Below are 19,753 nucleotides of genomic sequence, written 5' to 3'. Positions count from 1 at the left end.
AATAAAGAACCTTTCAGTTTGGCCTTGAGGAAGAAGACACAGCTATTTTAAGCTGGAAAAAAATAAGTAAGGTAGTAAGCTGGATTAAAAGCACTCACGCATCTGAGTTTCTAACAGAAATGCAAAAGCTGAGAGCAGGCAGGATAAAGGTTGAGTGTAGGGCAAGCAGGCCATCGAGTTCCTCAGGACCCCATGAAGAACAGCGATTTTCGGGGCAACACATAGGAGTTGGCAGAATTTGATTGGATATACCTGCCCATTTCTCCCAGGCATGTTGCTGTTACTTTCAGTAGATGCATCTGTAAGGGCTTTTGCCCCCAAATGGCTTAGAAGCTGAGGCAAAGACGAGAACCACCGTGCTTGCTTGCTCAAGAGTTCACCGGAAGCGTCAAACATAATTTAACATCCTAGAGATCTCCACCCTACAGGGCCGAGTAGGATTATTTCAACCCTAGAGGGCCAACTAATCTGTCACCCGTAAAGCTCTAGACCAATGGAAAATTTTTGCAGTCTCCATGAAAACCCCAAATTTCTCCATTTGGAATCAGTGCTAGATGAGTTGGTACTTTGCTCACAAAAAGAAATCACTAAGTAAGAGCATGGTGAGTGTCTGATAAAACCCATAGGCAATAAAATAAAACACAGTTGCAGAAGTATCTTTGGTAAAAATAAGAGGAAACTGTATTCCCACAAAGAGCCACCTTAAGAGCCCAACAGTAATTACTTGGTGCTTCTGGAAATTTCTTACTCTGGGATCCCGACACGAAGGGAGGAATGAAGGGTAGATGAACACTAATACGGCCCTGACTCAGTCCCCAACCCTTGAGTCTAAGCTCCCCGGCACACATCTTAGAAGGTCCCTGCATTTGCCCACCCCCTGACCTCAAGTGATTGACAGATCTACCGCCCAAAGAAAATCAAGAACTATACCTACTTTCTCCGTTTCACGCACCGCTGGAAGTGGGGAAGAGAGATTCAAAAGCACATTCTGCTTTGTGACTCTGGACACCTCGGGCCCACATACTGTGTTCCACAACCACCGGGCTGAGGTCAGCTAATACAGACTGTACATCAAGAGAGGATGGCAGCTGAAAACCCCATAGTCGTGTGCCTGATGGCCAACCCTGCCTATGAGAATCCAAAGTGCACTCTGCAAAGACTGACTCCAAGCCCCAGAAGATGGCCCACTCAAGGGCGGCAAGGGCTGCCGTGGCAAGGCAATGAGTTCACAAAAAGAGCCAAGCCGCCCACCGTTACATGCCTTCGTGTTCATTAGCACTTGAGAAATGACATACGGCGCGTTGGGATCCACACTAATTGGGGAGGAGAAACAAACTGTGTTAGGTTGATCCATGTGAATTTTCTGTTACTGTAAGTAAAATATGGTCCAAATATTGGAAATTTCATATGGGTCAACCTATATTAAGCTGGAAAAGGTAAGAAAGGTAGGCAGTTGGATAAAAGTGCTGACTTACTGTACCCACTGGTGTTTATAACAGAGCCACAAAAGCTAAGTGCAGGCAGGATAAAGGTTAAGTGAGTCCTGGTCAAGTCCCACAGGATGTCACCCAGCGGAGCCCACAAAGACCCTCTCTCCAGGCCGATGGGGGAAGGGGCCAGAGATAGCCACAGGACTCGGAGGCGAACAATATCTGACTAATTATGGTCCAAAAATGGTTCCTCTTCTCAATCTAGGACCACGGAGGTTGGAGAAGTAAAATTCTCTCTATTTAGCGTTCTCGGAAGTTTATTACTCAGAATATATTCCACGTTTGACACCCCTGCCTAACGCTGCCAAATCCTCCTTTACTTCCTATCCAGGGAAAGCGGTGTCTAAATGTAAATGAGACCAAAAGGTGGTGTCCCCTTAAAGCCCAAGGAATCCAGTAAAGCACAACAGGACACGGTTCGGCTTTGCAAGCAGGCTCAGCTCAGCTCACAGATGAAGACGTTAAACTCAGCGCCCCCTGGTTCAGGGACCAGAGTAAACAAGGATGAACACTGGGTCAATATATCCAAATGGGAGTGGATGAAAGAAACAAAACATTTCAACTGGAAAAACTGCAAAACCAGAGGCCTGAAAGTGTTGGATGGCTTTGTTGTAAGACGGTATATATATATATATATATATATTTTTTTTTCCCCCTCCATTTTTGATTTTCTCCCTTCAAGTCGAAACTGCAGCAACAGACCCCGATAGCTCCAGCTTCAGACCTGATACATCGTCAGGAACTCACTCCAAAAGCTCTAACTAGATAACTAATTCAGTACACTTTGCTTCAAGGTTTATTCCTTGGCTTGCTTCCCAGATATAAAGCATCTCTGGGCAATTATTATGCAGATGCCACTGAAAGGACTTTAAATGGCTGCTGCTAATTTAACAGGAGATAGGTTGGCATTTACTAGAGATGTGAAAAGGAAGGCACAATGGGCTCAAGGGCCAACAGCATTTGTTTTTAAAAACAAAATATGGGGAATCACTTTTAAATGTTTTCCTTTGAGTTTCAATACAAACTTTGGCTAGGAAATTGGATACTGAACCTGCTTCTTTGCATTTTGTGCGTTCATGAATATTCCCAGAGCACCTAGTGGCAGCAGTGGATGAGTTGAAAGGAGGGCCGTGAGCGATGAGCTCAAAGAGACAGCAGATCTACACGCTGCCCACACGAGACATTTGAACACTGCCCACACTGGGGCCTGAGAGACGAAAGAGAAATTCCGATGTGGTTCCTCAAACAATAGACCAGTAGCGGCCGACCAACTGTTAAAACATCCCTAACAGCAGAATATCCCAAGGATGGAAAGTCCCTAAAGGAAAAGGAAACAATACCTCTTTGCTTGCTGATGATCCAATTTCTGAGCGTCTCCTGGTGAGGGTTACGAGCTCCGATCCACTGAAAATACCCGTCATACTAGTGGTTTTCTTTTTCAGATCACACAGCAAAATTCCAGAATCTATGGCGCTCAGCTGAAGTTCTACTCCTTGACTGATTCTTTAGACCCTGGAAGAGAAGGTAGGAGGCCCTCCATCGCCAGATACTGAGTCCAAATACAGAGAACCACCACTATGAAACAACCAAGTTGATTCATACTCCAAAGTAGTTCATCAGCAATCTGCTTCCACACCCGCCTGTTGCGGTCACCGGAAGCCACAAAGGCGCACTCTTCCTGGTCGATTGGATGCCATTCTTGCTTTGCATTTGCAGCTCAGGAGGAAAAAAAAAAAAAAAAAAAAGGTAGCAGTGGAAGAAGGCATCATGGAACACCCGCGAAAGTCAATTTTAAGAACAAAGCCACAATTAAAAGTTGCATCAGGAAAAACTAGACAGTAGAGGGAAGAATTCCCCAGTAGTCAGCAAGAGGGAAAATGTGCACAACATGACTTACTGTGTACTAACCTACAAAATCCAGAAGGACAGTGACCAGTGAAGGCACAGAAGGAGACGAACTAAAGGACTGAGCTTCAAACTGAGGGCAGGGTTCATACCACAACTGACCAGAGTGGGCTGTATGGAGAAAAGGAAAGCAGCCCAAATCTCACCATTGTTCAGCAGGTGGGCCAAGATTCGGACTGCAAGGCCCTGGGTGGGCTTAGTTTTGCTTCTGCAGAGGCCGAAGGCTGGAGACGCTTGCAGCACTGTGGGGATAACACTTGGGGTGGCTCCTGGCGGGGCCCCCGCCACCTGAGTGCCAAAGAGCCCCCATCCATCAGCTTTCCCAACCGTTTCCTTTATGACCTTTCCATGGCACCCAGCACCTTGACCTTCAGATCCCCATCAGCACACACTTCATATTTAAATAAGAAACAATACCAAGGGCCTGTCTCCTCTCTCTTCCACACTGGTCTATTATCTTCCCTCAATCAGGCAAGAAGCCTAGCTGCACGGACAGCCTGGCCCAGGGCCTCAAAGGCCACCAGACTAGGGTCCACTGAGCCAACAGGGAGAAGCAGCAAATATCGAGGGTGCAGTCTCCAGCAGGGGACCAGGCTCCGGAGCCCCGAAGGAGGAGTGGTTGAGAAAGATACAACACAGAGGCCTCATTCTTCCCGGGCAATGGCAATCAGTGCATTGGAAAGGGAGCATTTCCTCTAGCTGTTCCTGTCTTTAACTCAAGCCTGGGAGGAAAACAGAGACTACTGAGGGAGAGGGCAAAAAGGGGAAAGGGAAGGAGCTGCCCATCAAGCCGCAGGAGCCCCCAGATATAAGAAAAGAGTGTTGTTCTTCTCCTTCGGGAAAGGGTCTTAGCCCTTACCTTTGAAATCATTTTCTTGCCATCTTCGATTTGAACATGAGCAATTAGGCTGACAAATTTCAGGGCCGGTTACAAATCTGGCTGCAACTTCACTAGAGATGTGTTCCCTTATGCCTCTGTCCCTCAGATAATCCACCAGGCAACCCTCCCTACTGACCCATTACAATGCAGATCGGTCAAACTGTGGTTCAGATGAAAAGTACTACATTATTGTGAAAACGGCATTACGATGATTCATAAAAGTTATTCCAAAGGGGGGGAAAAAAATAAATTATCTCATATAAAATAACACATGATGTTTGTGAATGATCCTGGCTCCCGTCTTCAGGGAGCCCGTGACCTGCCTGCTCCGGCCATCCGCGCCCTGCTGGGAGAGCAGATGCTGTCTGGAGGTGCTTCCCCATCTGTGAGGTGGAGCTGGGTGACTCTTCCAGGAGCTGAAGCGGGGGGGTTAAATGAGTCTGGAGTTTTGGAGGAACTGGATGAGGACCTGGTAGACAAACTTGTACTGAGCGATGGTCTGGATCATGAACATCCTTTGCTCCCTGAGAAGCCTTAGCATCATGGGCACTTCCACCTTCTGCAAGAAAAGAGAAGAAGATCCTGAGATGGGGGGGGGGGGGCCCGCTTCCCTTGGCTCCTTCCTCATTCCCTCATCCAGGAAGCGTTCACTCGCTGCCCCTGTGCAGGTACAGGAGAAAGCCAAAGACAGCCCCCTCTAGGTTATCCCAATCTAAGACCCTAACAGCAACCGGAGAAGCTGGTCGTCGTGTACCACTGGTGTGATCGTTTAACTACAGGCCAGTCCACTAGAGAAAACATGGAGGCTGGAGTTAAACCCGATTGGTACTCTTTTTTTTTTTTTTTTTTTTTTCCGGTACGCGGGCCTCTCACTGTTGTGGCCTCTCCCGTTGCGGAGCACAGGCTCCGGACACGCAGGCCTAGCGGCCATGGCTCACGGGCTTAGTTGCTCCGCGGCATGTGGGATCTTCCCGGACCGGGGCACGAACCCGTGTCCCCTGCATCGGCAGGCGGACTCTCAACCACTGCGCCACCAGGGAAGCCCCCGATTGGTACTCTTAACCCTACCATGGCCCAATGGTAGGATTTAAGCCCTTTCTGGGTCTTCGTTTCTTCATCTGTAAAATAAGGATGATGATGCTTTCCTCCAGTGGCAGTGTGGCCTTGGCCAAGTTAGTGACATTTCCTCAGCAGTAACACAGGGTGATAAACAGTCCCCTCCTCAGAGGATCAAATGAAGAAATACATGTAAAGCATTTAACACAGGGTCTGGCACACAGTAGGCTCTTTATAAAGACTACTCACTGTCTCATTAATATTAATGAAATAAGAATGCTCATGTCCATCCTGCTTACAGCTCGTAGCCTTCACAATGACCCTACGAGAGAGGTTCTGTGAGTACCCTCGTCTAACAAAGAGAAACTGAGGCACGGGGAGATGACCTCTTAGCTGCTGTGTGACCCTGCCTCTCTTGTCAAAGCCTTTGATGGGTAGGATCCTGTGGGATCCTACCCCACAGGATCGCAGGCATAACCAAGTGAGATAATTTACGTGTAAACCTTGAAAACATCAAAGCACAATCTCTGGACACCGGTCATGCATGTTAGGAGTGAAAGTCTTTAACTAATGATATCTTGAGTATTGAATGAGATTGCCAATGTATAACTTCTTTGAAGATCTCCAATGGAAAGGAATTAGTACAACAGATCATTGGTGCCATGGTGTCCCCTCACTTGTGTCACTTTCATCCTCCGGGACCAGCCAAGGCAGAAGCACCATGGAGTCAATGTGCCATCATGGCCTTGGTACACTTCCCCCTGCTCTGGGAGCCCTTAATCCAGGCAAATGACCACACCCACGAAGTTACCAAGGACTGAGCAAGCATCAGAAATAAAATAATAAAAATCAGCTGTACGTCTTTTCTTCCTTTACTTTCAAAGGTCATTTCAGCTATTTCCAAACTTTGTGTAGCTACAATACCATACGTGCCGTCCTGTTTAGTCACTCTTCTCCAAAACTAGTTAAGTAATACACACCACAGATTTAAAAGTCCCTGGTAATACGCAAGGAGAAAAAGGCATGTGAATCCTTAAACTATTAGTCAAAATACAGAGCCTAGACCATAAGCTTCTGATGGTAACTAGTGGGTCTGTGCCTAAACTCGACTCCAAAGTGACTGACCTCATGATACACAACACAAAGCACCTAATAATGAACTTAACATAATGCATGATAAGCATCACTCTGTGTTGGGCACCGAATATAAGGATAGAACAAGGCTGCTCCTACCTCGTACCCATCAAAGGCTTTGACGAGAGAGGCAGGGTCACACAGAAGCTAAGAGGTCATCTCCCTGTGCCTCAGTTTCTCTTTGTTAGATGAGGGTACTCACAGAACCTCTCTCGTAGGCTCACCATGAAGGCTACAAGCTGTAAGGCTCTTGAAGTAGTGCTGGCACATGGTAAACACTACATCCACGTTAGCTGTGGTTATTATAATATTTTCATTCTCATCATCACAACCACCACCACCACCTCCTCTCCCACCACCATCTCCTTCACCTCTACCATCTCCTCCACTTCCATCTCTGCCACCACCACTATCATCATGGTCATTACCATCTCAACAGCCTGTAAGACTCAGCCCCTCAGGCTGACTCAAGGACAGTATACTAGCTGATATAGGGCAGTTGGAGACGAGACAAAAGTTCCCCCTGGTCCTCAATGAAAGAATCCTTCAGCTTGCCTTGAAGATGCACTTGCACGGGCTCTGCTGACCACTGTCCCTAACCCAGGGAATCCGGAGGCAGCTGATGCTTGCTCCATCTTGCTTAGAAGACACCTCCCCCACCCCCCTACTCTATGAAGGAGGGATAACCAATTCAGAAAAGCAGCACGATCAAGACATCTCGCTCTTCGGCTAGTGAGAACCTGACCTTTTGTAATTTAGCTAATCTGGGACAGGTGGCCAAGAGAGAGTATCACAAACCATGAAACTGGTGCGTTCTGAAAAACAAATGTATGGGCATTAAAATGTTATAGCTAACATTCAGTGACCAAAAGCAACAGGGCACAAAGAAGCTTCTCAGGGCAGCCCAGGAGAATCCCCTCGCAGCTACCCGACTTCACGGTTAAGCATCTTTGCTCCAGGAAAAAGAAAAGGCATCTCACCGACAAAATTAAAACTCTACGGATTGTAGACTCAAACATAAAGTATCCTAAATCCAGAAGCCATGGAAAGAAGACGGGGAAGTTCAGACAGGAGAAAAATGGGACAACCAACTTTATATTGATTTAGCAAAATCTTTTGTTTAAAAAACAAAGAAACGTGGTTCTACTCCTCTTCTAAAATAAGGGTTTGAATTTTACTAGCCAGGTCTGAAGCAGAACAAGTAGCGACCTCTTTTCTCCCTTGCCGTCTACCAACAGCAATTATGGGAAATGGGACAGATAAGGCTGGCTACATGTGCTAGGGGAAGGGAAGTGAAAAATATGAGTCATCTTGCTATCTCTGAATATCAGTGGGAACCGAAGTCCTTTTTGGACTGACCACATTCCAGTAAGTGTTGTGGCATGCAACTGGGAATTGAGGAAATCTGCTATGTCCGCATACACCATAGAGAATTTTAATCACCCTGAGCCCTCACCAAGTCCACTCAAGGCCCTAGTGGCTGAACCCCTTACTCTGTACCACGCTGGCTCTGACATCTGTTATGTTCCACTGGGCCAGTGACATCTGGTGATCGATGAGCCTTCATGTCATCGTATTGCTGAGGCTCAGCCTTTGATGGGTCTCCAAAGAGCTCTCAGAACACAGCGAGCCTTCATGTCAGACCAGACTGACAAAACAGCTTCTCAAGTTGAAAAGGAGGAAGGGGGAACAGAGGAAGAGCACGTGGGGAATGCAGAAAAGAAGGGGGATTTGGCGAAGAAAGTGACATGAGGAAAAGATCCCTCAGTGGGGAGGGGACGATGAGGCCCTTCTTCCTCTCCAGGAACCCCCTTTGCTGCCAGTGGAGCTCGGATATGCTTGAGCCACATGTACCCAGATTGCACTGCATCTTACTTCATCTTCCCAGCAGTGAGCGGAACTGGGACTGAGTGGCGAGCTATTCACTCTACTAGAAACTCCTGGAGACTTCTAGGAGTGACAGAGAAGCAAACAATCAAGAAATCTCATGTGAGACAAAACGATAAAAACTCATAGAAGATGACGAGATGTCTGTTACGTAGACTCAAGTGATTCCATGCTGGGCATTTTGTTCCCCAACAGAATGTGTGTTTGTTTGAACAACGGGCCACATGTGATATAATCCCTCTTCTACTTTTCAGCAGCACAAACATTCTTATGTACAGACTGAAAGTTTCCAAAATTAACCTTTTATAGGCAGGGAACTTAAAAATCCTTTGAACGTATTTAAACTTGGCATTTATTGTTTTCCGAGAAGTCTGAATATAACAAACTCCAATATTTAATCTGATCGTCAAACCATTGAGTAAGTATATATATTGTTATATAAATTCCTTCACAGAACATGCATTATAACATTGCCTGATTTTTTTTTTTTTTTTTTGTGGTACGCGGGCCTCTCACTGTCGTGGCCTCTCCCGTTGCGGAGCACAGGCTCCGGACGCGCAGGCTCAGCGGCCATGGCTCACGGGCTCAGCCGCTCCGCGGCACGTGGGATCCTCCCGGACCGCGGCACGAACCCGTGACCCCTGCATCAGCAGGCGGACTCTCAACCACTGCGCCACCAGGGAAGCCCTAACATTGCCTGATTTTAAAACTATCAAACCACTTCAAAAGTCTCCTTTGATTCTCCAAGCTGTACAATTTGGAAATTGAACAAGAATCAAATGACACTTGGCATTCGGAGGCAGAGTGAAGATAGGAAATAACTCAGGGCCAGGAGGTGAAAGACCTCACTTCAAACCTTGGCACCACTGCTTAAGAGCCACCTGGCACCGGACAAGCCGCTAGATTGTTTCCGGACCTCACCATCCTCATCTGTAAGACAGGAACGGGACAGGTGGTGCTAGCGGTGATTAAAGAACCTCAGAAAAAAAAAAAGTGAAAGCCATCTAAAACCCCTAAAGCTCCCTGTGAGAATAGAAGGCAGAAGAATTGTTCTTTAGCCTTTGATTGCTATTTGTCTCATCTCTACAAAATCAAAAGGCCCTCGGTGTAACTCCCTGACCTACAGCAAGAAGGGAATGCCACACACCACGTGGGCACAAATTCAGCCGCAGCCCGCGTCTTTGGGAGAAAAGCTGGGCCTCCAGCCTCAGCAGAGGCAGGCCACGTCTGTGCCCTCGGATTATCTACTCGGCTCTGCTACACACCACTGCCAGTCTAGACAAGAGCAAAGAGCCCCCTCAATAAAACTCCCCACTAAAGAATGAACAATGTTTTTAAAGTACACACCTTTTCACGTAGGAGGTAGGCCAAAACACATCCCAGAAATGCAAGACGCATCTATACTATATGTGACCCAATAACCAGCCCACTGTGGAAAGTTACCCACAATAAAACCAGACCTTCTACGAAACACTTGCAGACTTCTGGAAGTTGATGCCAGCAAAGATAAGATTTTCTAAATGTTGCCTTTCTCACGGTTTCAACTCTTTTCCTGTATTATCTGGGTCTCTACACAGAGCTGTGAAAGGCAAAAGATCGGGAAGGTTGTAAATGTCAGAGTCCGACTAGGAATCATGGGTCTGGAAAACTCTTGTCAGGAGAGAGGAAATTACACAGTGGAAATAGAAGGGCACGGGTGAAGGTTGGGCCATGGTATAGACTGGTCCCCAAGGCGGAGGATTCAGAAGCCCAGAATGACTCACTTCATTATGCTCCAGGCAGTAGATCATCAGCTCAGAAAGGATGACCACGCCGGTCCTTCCCACCCCAGCACTGCAGTGGACCACTATCGGGGGGTGCTGGTTCTTGGTGCTTTCCAGCATGCTGTTGGTATGGCGACGGACCGACTGGATCTCCTCCAAATAGGCTGCAAGACAAAATGCAAATCTTGTCACTGATGTCCTGCATCGCTTTGCATACAAGTGAGGGGAAAAAAAACCTGACTGTGAATTTTTTTTTTTTTAAGTGACAATAATTTACAGTACTTACAAGACACTAATTATTTGGCTGGTACCCACTCTACAGTCCTGGATCCAGAAAGGACCAGCTGGGAGTCAATTAGTCCATGGGAGAATTTGTTCTTTAAATTAAATAGTTCTTTTTAAAAAATTAAATTCTGTCTTCCCCTCTGCAAATCCCAAAGTCCCCCAAGCAGATGATTCTCGACATTACTTACAGCAATTCCTACTATTAACAGACTGGGATCAGACACCAGCTAGGTCCCCTTGAAATGCCCGCCTGTCAGAGCCAATTTCTGGTGGGAAGAGTGTCCATCTGCCCTTTCTTCCTTCCCCTCACTGAATGAGTGAATGTCAGCTGAGGCTTGACTCCATTTTTAGATTATAAAATAGACTTTGGGGAGCCTGGTTTTCAGCTTGGATCCCATGTGGTTATGTGAGGAGCTCAAGGTAACCCCCCTTTCCTGGAGGCAACATGTGGGTGGCGTGTGTGCCATGTGCCCCGTCAACACCTGCTTAGCCCCACAGGGCTGTGCAGGAGACTGTTTACTGCTCCAACTGGGCACAAACGGAAAATTGCTCAACCCAAGCCTTCAAGACATGAAAAAAGTATATAAATGTAATCCTCAAACAATCCAAGAACCGGACAAAGTCAACTAGTAACTGAGATTTTATAGTAGCTAGTTCAGGGGAGAAGCAGATTTGAAGGTTCCCGATACTCAGAAAACCGCATCCCAGTGCAGCAGTGTAAAACCAAATGAGGAGAGAAACTCAAACTGCTGAAGAAAAAACAGCATTCAAACCATTCTCATAATTTTTAAAATTAATTAATTAATTAATTAATTTATGTTTGTTTGGCTGTGTTGGGTCTTCATTGCTGTGCGCGCGCTTTCTCTAGTTGCCGCGACAGGGGGCTACTCTTTGCTGCGGTGCACGGGCTTCTCACTGCGGTGGCTTCTCTTCCTTGCGGTGCACGGGCTCTAGGCGTGCGGGCTCAGTAGTTGCGGCTCGCGGGCTCTAGCGCGCAGGCTCAGTAGTTGTGGCTCATGGGCTTAGTTGCTCTGAGGCATGTGGGATCTTCCCTGACCAAGGCTCGAACCAAGGTCCCCTGCATTGGCAGGCAGATTCTTAACCACTGCGCCATCAGGGAAGCCCCCATTCTCGTAATTTAAATGCACCTGTTTACACACAATGACTAAGAACTCCAATTTCCTTTATAACCTTATTTAATTAGTAATCTGAAATAGTTTACCCAAATAAACGTTTACTACCACCACCATCACCACCACTAATAATGTAAAATGAGATAGAACAAAACAAAAGAGGGAAGGCAATCTGAGGTGAGTGACTAGGTAAGGTAGTTGTTATTGGTACCAACATGAGCTAAATACTGAGCATGGAATTCCTTTCACGGTTTTTTTTTTCCAAAGGGGAAAAGATACTAGGCAATAACATTTTCTGATGGCAGGCAATGTTCACATACAAGAGACAAGGTATTTCTTGTGCTAAATTTAAGGAGAGAAGTAAAAGGAATATTGAGCAATAAAGCTGATGCCACCATCAAGGGGAATTTCATGAAACACAGAGAAATTACATTTAACCAGATTCTTTCTCCAGCAATCATATTAATAAAGTTCCTTAAGGTGTAACTCAGTGAAGGCCTCTGGAAGACCGTTTGACCCAGTTCCTCTGCATCCAAGCCATCTCATTTAAACACAAACTAAAATCTCCTAAAATTCTTAAAAACCTAAAGAACCAACATTTTTAAGACCCTGCTCAGCACACTTGTCCTGAGTTTCTTAGAAAGGTAAATTAATAAATACTTTTAAAAAATATTCTCTATATTTTTCAGTAATTTAGACTGGCTGTCCTTAAATTGGTTCTGATTTAAAAGATTTGATTATAATTTTAACCATCTTATACAACCTTTTATCAGATCTGTTAGCCAGTCATCAAACGGATCTACTTTTATTGTTTCCATTTTCTGAGTCTTGCTTCTAATAAAGCAACTAGCAAAACAGTACCAGAAAGGAATAAAAAGAACACTGTTATGAGGAAAGAAAGTTCTGCAAAGGTCACTGTACTCATTAATATTTTAAGCTGCAGGTAACTGTCTGACCTCAGGCCAACCACCAACGTGCTCTAGATCTCGTTCTAGATCCTTTGATTCCAATCATCTTTCTTATTTACTCTCAGTGTCCGACTCCTTAAGAACCATCATCACTTTAATGAAAAATGAAATAGCTGCATTGATAAATAAGTGTGCATCAGAATCTTTCTGTTGGAACTTGTGAAATGGTACTTTTAGGTACTTGAAAACCTATTCTCTCTTCTCTCCCCCACCCTTCCTACTCTAAATGAATATCAAAATAAAAATCAAGGTTTGGACATTCTCCAGCCTCCCTTTGTTGTGGCCACAGGCCTTCTGCCAGCTGGTGAGTCAACAACATAGCAGGTGTAGTAAATCTGCAGGGCACCCTCAGGCCTCCTTCCTTAGCTGGGTGAGGAAGGAGAGGGGTTTCCCGCAAGTGCAGGATGTTTAGGCAAGTCTGTGGAAGGGAAGGAGGCTGTTGCAGCCATCCCCAAAAGCATCAGATCTCACCTCTGGACTGTGATCACCAGCCTATCTTCGTCATGAGACCGCAAGAGCCTTTAAAACAAAGACTGCTTCATCTCTGCGTTCTAAGAGCCCGATTCAGTGCCTGGCAAGGGGTGGACACACACCCAGTTTTTGGTCTTACAAATAAAGTACTGCATACAATCTGGATGAATTCGTTTCTGAGATAACCATAGCTTGAAAAATACACATAAATTAATGAATCCAAAAATGACAGTTTCTAATACTACAAGTTGATTTCAATAATTCTTAGTATGTTTAATCGTAGGTGAGATTACTAATGAGAAACTACTATTACTATGAAGTTACTATGAGAAACTACTAATTGGGATTTACTGCCGTAGGAAATACAGGGCTTCGAGATATAAATTTTCATGAGAAATTTTTAAAGTTGTTTTTTCTTTATTTTAGTGCTTTGTGTTTCTTTCTTTTTTGGGGGGGGTTGTGGTAAAATATACGTAACATAAAATTTACCTTATCATTTTAGTGTACATTAAATGTACAGTGGCATTAAGTATATTCACAATGTTGTGAAAGCATCACCACTATCCACTTCTAGAAATTTTTCATGGTCCCAAACAGAAACTTTCTATCCATCAAACAGTAACTTCCTATTCCCCTTCCCCCTTGCCCCTGGTAACCTCTATTATACTTTCTATCTCTATGAAGTTGCCTATTTTGGATAACTCATGTCAGTGGAATCACACAACATTTGTCCTTTTGTGTCTGGTTTATTTTATTTAGCATAATGTTTTCAAGGTTCAGACACGTGACATGTATCAAGAATACTAAAGGTCTAAATCAAGGTAGAACCAATTAGTTTACCACATTAGCTCATCTGCATAAATGGTAAAGACAATATGATAAATGCCATGTATTAGCCTTCTCTGTTCTACACATACTACTGAAGTATTATACACTGAATGTTGTAATGCTTTTGCCACTTAAGAGAAAGTAGACTCTCCTTCCATTTCGCCTCCAACTGATAAGACCATCATTACTGTTGGTAAAACCCCGACAGGGAAGAAAAGACTTACACAAAAATCCTTGGACATCCTCTGGGCAGCCGTGATCTGGCCAATCAGTATATTGCAAATGCCACACTGTCCTTTCCTGCCCAGACAAAAGGTGCTTGACCTTCAAGCCTGTGGTTGCATAGCAACCGGAATCCGTTCGGAACTTTGTGGTGACCTTGAACTTGCCATAGGTGGCTGAGCTGTGCTTGGAACCCAGTTTGGGCCAGTATCGGTGGCTCTTGGTTCGTCCGCCTTCCTGAATCAGACACGGAAGCAAAACTGGACATGAGTCAGGGGAAGCTCTTATCCTCTTAATCTTAAAATCTAAGAACAGCGGAAAACTTGAATGGCTTCTAAGTCACTGACTCGGTAGCATGATGCAGTGTCTATCCCAGAGTAGATACCCATACATTTTAGCTAACACCAATAATAAGATTTACCACGCAGTTATATCAATGGAAAAATTTAAAGATTCACAACTGGACTGCAGTTGAATGTTAGAGAGAAGAGCCAGGGTGAAGACCAGACGCAGGAACAAGCTAGGTGTGTTCAAGACACAAAGCTCTTCAGTGTGGATGGCAGAGAGGAGGTCAGAAGGCCTCCTGGTCCACGGTAGGGCGTTTGGATTTCACCCCACGGTCAGTGGGAAGCCATCCAAAGGTGATGAAGTGACCTTAAGCAGAGGAGTGACAGATCCCAGTAATCGTTCTAGGTCATGCTTCTCGTGTCGGATGCTCGGCCCTGGGCTCTCTCTGCTACACCCCACCAGCCACTGACACTGTCCTTATCATCTAGTGTCAATCTCACGTTTTTTTTCAGGCTGACCCATTCGTTTTAGTTCCATTGACAACTGAAACAGAGAAAAACTGGCTTTACCCCTTTTCTCTCTCCCTTAATTTTATAACCTTTTCTGGGGGTATATGCATTCACAACCATTTACGAAATGGGGTCTATTTTAAAGTTTTGCACAGTTTTGATATCATAGGAGTGGGAGCGGGGGTGGAAGAGATGGCAGGTTAGAAGGGGACCCAGCGGAAGTGGGTGGAGCGAGAGGAGAAATGCCCAGCGCACGGAGCTGGCGGGCGGGGTGGGGGGGGGGGCGGTGAGTGTCAAGCGAAGGCTGGCCTGCTCACAAAGCAATACAGTTTAGGTGACACGAGCAATCTTGCCCTGATTCTTTGGGTTGAATTGAGTCTTCTTAAATTTGAAGCACACCTGCCTGTTTTATTTAACCATCCTGTGAAAAGTAGGTTTACCTGAGGCCTTTAATTTATATAACTGCTGAGTACCTACGTCAATTACGGATTTCAAAAGACTGTAAGTCTCTGGCTGCCTCACAGATCACTGGATTTTGTTCCTAAGACTGGTCCCTTCTTGTCACCCAGGTTTCAGCTCAAATGCAACCTCGTCAGAGGGCCCTGAGCTGCAGTCCAATCTGAAGTAGCTCCACGCTCACCCTCCATCCCATTACTGGTTTCATTTTTTTTCCATGGCACTTACCACTATCGGAGCTGACTCTGTTCACTTGTTACTGTAAATCCCACCGGGATGTGAGCTCCCTGGGGACCAGGATCCTGCCTGTCGTGTTTACCCTGGGGTCAGCACAGATGGTAAGTACACTGTTTTCAGTTGAATCAAGGATGTAATTCGATAAAGTGATAAAACTAGAGATTTTCAGGAACATTTACTCTTTGTGGGAAGGTGGGACAGAAGGTCAGCCTAGAGAAGTACAACTGGCCTGAAAGAGGCCAAAGTCTTTCATCACTACCTTCTAGTGGGCTGTTCTGGAAAGCATCTGCTCAGAAGAGTTAATGAAGGGAACATGACTTTTTTTGTTTCCAGTTCTTTCTGTTCCCCATCGTTTTAAAGTTGTTAGGAAAGGGATATGCAATACCATACATATGGTAAAAAACAAACAAACAAACAGAAAACTATTTTTCCTTAAATGACTTCAAAACATAAGTTAAAATTTAATGAAAGGAACAAAAGGAAGCGGTTAAAATAAAATTTAAAAAAAAAAAATCGAGACTGTGATAAGAGAAGAAAACCCAAAACGTCTTCCCCCAAAGACAGCAAGCTCCAAGCGAACTGCTAGACGGAATGGGGGTATATGCCAGTTTTTGGAACACCACGTAGACTTCTCTAGTTACAAGGGAAAAACTATGCTTGACTTGGCAAAGGAAGAAAAAGATTTTTTTTTTTTTTTTCCTCTCCCCAAAGAGGCCTCTACAGGAACAACAGCTCCGGTCTCTTTTCAGCTGATAAGCAGGAGGGCATGGGAGCTGGCCACACCCGGGGTTGGGAATATATGGCGATTTACGCAGAGCAGCCCCAAAGTTCTCAAACTCCAGTGGAAAGATCATTGCTTTGTTTGGCACACAGAAGTGAGCTGGCTGAACTGAAGTGTGGTTCTTTTTTGTTTGTTTGTTTGCTTAATTTTAATTCATGGTGATCCAAGGAAAAGAGTTAAGAGCTGGATAAAAACGGGACCTAACAATAAATTATCTTTGGAAAACAAAACAAACCTACATGGAAGTGAGGAGAGAAAAGAGATGCACGCCAGAGAGAAAAGGATTTGCAGAGAAATGGGTGCTGCCGGAAGGAGGATGAGGCAGCAAAGTCATCGACACAAAGCCCATCTCCTGCCGCCCCTCCCCCCCCCGCCGGGACAGATGGCTGTACGGCCATGCCCCCTTTTACCTCCTCCGCGGTGACCATGGCGATCACGTTCGTCCCCTGCTCCCACACCATCTGCCAGAAGTCATGGCATGTGTGTGGCAGAGGCCCCTGGGTGGCGATGTAATGCCATTCTGCCCCACCAACCACCACCTGGAAACCAAGGCAAGCGTTAGTGAATAAAGCCCAAATCCAGGACAGAGTTACATGCCGACCACGGCTCCTTCTGTAGCCACCTGAAAACCCTAAGTAATATTTTTTAGGCCAAATGTGTCAGTGCTATCGTCAAAAGCCCTGACACCATGGACGGCTAGTGACACAGGCTCACATGAAAATGTTTTTTGCCACTCAAGCTTATTAAAATATACCTCATCATTTTTGGTCTACAACCCACAGTAATTATGTACAAACCAGTGCATATCAAAAACATATTATATAAAACATGTATATATATATATATACCCACATATACAATATTACATGAATATATGTATACAACCTAACAATTTGTTTATAGAAATAATAGTTATGTTTGCAATGTGCAATGTGCTGACAACTGCCATTCTTTTCTCCTTTCTCGAGTCTATTCCGTTAAAAAACGAAAGAAAAGAAAACAGAAAAACCCCAAACTGCTCCCGACTACTAAATTGATTTCATATACCACTGAAATATTGTGGTCCACAGTCTGAGAAACAGTACTCCATGACATCCTTTTAAATAATAGAAAAGTCTACCATGGAATAACACCCCTTTGGGAGCAATGTCTTTCCACCACTGCCCTGGTGTGAAAGTTGTGTCCCAAACCTCTGTTGTACCCGCTACTCTGTACCACATACAGTAGAGGTATCAGGAATGTACTTAAGCCAACAGTACATGATATTTTATCATCACCTTCCCCTCGTACAATACCACAGCATCCAACTCAACTTGGGAGTCATGAGATGATTTTGGATAATAAAATCATTACCCCACACGACTCAGGGTGATCTTGGGAAGATAATTCTGCAGCTATGAGTATGAGCTCAGAGACACATCCATAAAAAGTCATGCCTCGATTGTGGAAGCTCATGCTATCAGGGTGAAATGGTCGCCTTTGGAGGGATTCTTTCTGGGTCTGCATCCATTTCCGTGCCTTGATACTACCAAGTCAGCCTCCCTTACACATTCACCAGTGGGCAATCTCAAAATGGTGCTAGGGGCAATGAAGTGATCACTTTTTGAAACTTTTTTCTCTCATGTATTTTATGAAACTATATACTAACTTGATTCAAACAAAAACAATGTCAGTTACTGTCTCGTTACACAAGGCATGTTTACGTCAAAGCTGGCAAGCAAAATCCATTTTTCCGAGTACTTGGTGGGAGATAACACTCATACATTTGCTGGCTGGCTGGCTAGCAGTTTGGCTTATCTGTGGAATTGTGATTTTAAACATTAGCCTCTCTGGCACCCAACATATAGGAGCCATAAATACTTCCAGAGTATGCTGCTGCCTGGGACCTTTCAGCATATTCCCAAGTATTGACAGGAGGGTATTAAAAACTGCATTAAAAACACAACCACCAAAGCTACTGAGGTAGATTTCACAGATGTGATTCCACGTCTGGAGCAAATAAATCTCTGTTCTGTGTTAACGGCTGCTTGGAACCCAGGGAGAAAACATTGGCAAGACATACAACTCTATTCCAAAAACACAAGGACAAGTTCTTGCAAGCTCTCTGGGTCTATTAAACACACCCATGTCTAACCCAGATCCACACGATGAAATGTGGGCCTCAGAGAATATGGAGGAAGGGATGTTAACACCCACTGGGCACAGCGCATGCAGACTGACAGCTTTTTCCAGAGAGCAGATGGAAAATGGGGGAGGCGATCTGGCCAAAAGAAGAAGATGCTATATTACAGCTGTGGAAGATTTTCTCAGACAGTCTAGCAAGATGCGGCTGCATGATCTGCATCTTTGCATGCATTATTTTGGTCATTGTTTCGTTATCTAAACTAAGCCCATGAAATTCACCCTCCTCAGTTTCCGTCAGAGTTTCCTGGGGCTCGGTTTTTACTGTTTCATTGTTTTGAGAATTCTCACTCTGAAAAATAAGAGTAGAATACACAATATGACCCATGAGAGTTACGCCATCCTATTTCTTTGGACAGGGCTTTCTGACACTTAAAAAATATATGTGGTTATCTGTGCTGGGTGAACAAAAACACGACACCCAACCATGGTACGCTTCCCATATTCTGTATCAAAACCATTAGAACTGATACATGGGCCAGACATCTGGCTGTATTTTAAAGGCTCAAAGGAACCTACCTATAATTTGGCTACAGTTGAAAAGTCCAATGAAGAAAGGAAATAATGCCAGATACAGGTTTTCTAAGGTTATTGATCACAGCAGAACCTTGTATTGTTGAAAAGCATCCTGTAACAACTGTAACAATTATACTAATACAATTCACATTAGTACACAGATAATTCCCCTACTTCAGAGGTCAGAGCAAATGGTGACATTCTAAACAAATATGTTCTGTCATTAGGAGCCCTGAGGAAGGTAAGCTATTCAGGAAACACTTCACCGCAAGCACACATGTATCCATAACTCTAAATTCTAACCCAAGTAAAGCTGAGCTGACTTTTAAAGTCTATGAAGTCTATGAAATACTGAGATAGGAAGATTTGAAGTATTTGAAATAGTAACAAAACTTTAATGATCCAAATGCATTGAACAATGTGGCACATTTTGCAAGATTCATGATCAACCGCACCGTCATGGCTTATGTTTAAATTAGCTCACTCTTCTAAATATCATGCAAATTTGGGACTTCCGCTCTGGGACTTCAGCTCTAAAATGCCTAACCAGGAGTATTACAAGGGAGAAACAGTAAGTTTCTGCTGCTCTTGAACATCGTAACTCCAGTGACAGAAATAGAATGCCTGTGATTTCCAAATTCTCCATCATCTGCAAATTACAAACTGAAAGGGCTAATCCTCAGCTTTACCTGTGAGTTTTTGGAAGAGTTACAACGCACAGAGAGAAGAAGTTAAACCCTCTGTAATGAGCAAGCTTCAGAAA

General features: G+C 44.6%; 2 protein-coding genes across 11 annotated transcripts in view; one reads left to right on the top strand and one right to left on the bottom strand.

Annotated features, from left to right (window-relative positions):
* The window catches only part of SMYD2 (SET and MYND domain containing 2), a 93,859-nt gene that overhangs the window by 68,532 nt on the left and 5,574 nt on the right, over window positions 1-19,753 (top strand). The window contains exon 13 of one of the 3 annotated variants that reach the window (XM_067029775.1): window positions 5,633-6,183. The exons of 1 other annotated variant lie outside the window; for it this stretch is intronic. The gene's annotated coding sequence lies outside the window, so the exon portion shown is untranslated. Of the gene's footprint in view, window positions 1-1,821; window positions 5,040-5,632; window positions 6,184-19,753 lie in introns of those variants that run through there. One more of the 3 variants, XM_067029770.1, reaches the window with a different exon arrangement.
* The window catches only part of PTPN14 (protein tyrosine phosphatase non-receptor type 14), a 170,624-nt gene continuing 155,312 nt past the window's right edge, over window positions 4,442-19,753 (bottom strand). For 7 of the 8 annotated variants that reach the window (XM_067029719.1, XM_059041711.2, XM_067029756.1 and 4 more), the window contains 4 exons: window positions 16,704-16,832; window positions 14,025-14,259; window positions 10,116-10,279; window positions 4,442-4,834 (listed from right to left, as the gene is read on the bottom strand). In XM_067029719.1, coding sequence (XP_066885820.1) covers window positions 4,706-4,834; window positions 10,116-10,279; window positions 14,025-14,259; window positions 16,704-16,832 — 657 coding nt within the window. In that variant the 3' untranslated portion in view covers window positions 4,442-4,705. Of the gene's footprint in view, window positions 4,835-8,763; window positions 9,932-10,115; window positions 10,280-14,024; window positions 14,260-16,703; window positions 16,833-19,753 lie in introns of those variants that run through there. The other variant, XM_067029752.1, reaches the window with a different exon arrangement.

Source organism: Kogia breviceps, chromosome 1 (assembly GCF_026419965.1).
Source record: "Kogia breviceps isolate mKogBre1 chromosome 1, mKogBre1 haplotype 1, whole genome shotgun sequence".
NCBI classification, from domain to species: Eukaryota; Metazoa; Chordata; class Mammalia; order Artiodactyla; family Physeteridae; genus Kogia; species Kogia breviceps.
Note: the sequence above shows the minus strand (reverse complement) of the source record. Positions and strands in the feature narration are given on the sequence as shown.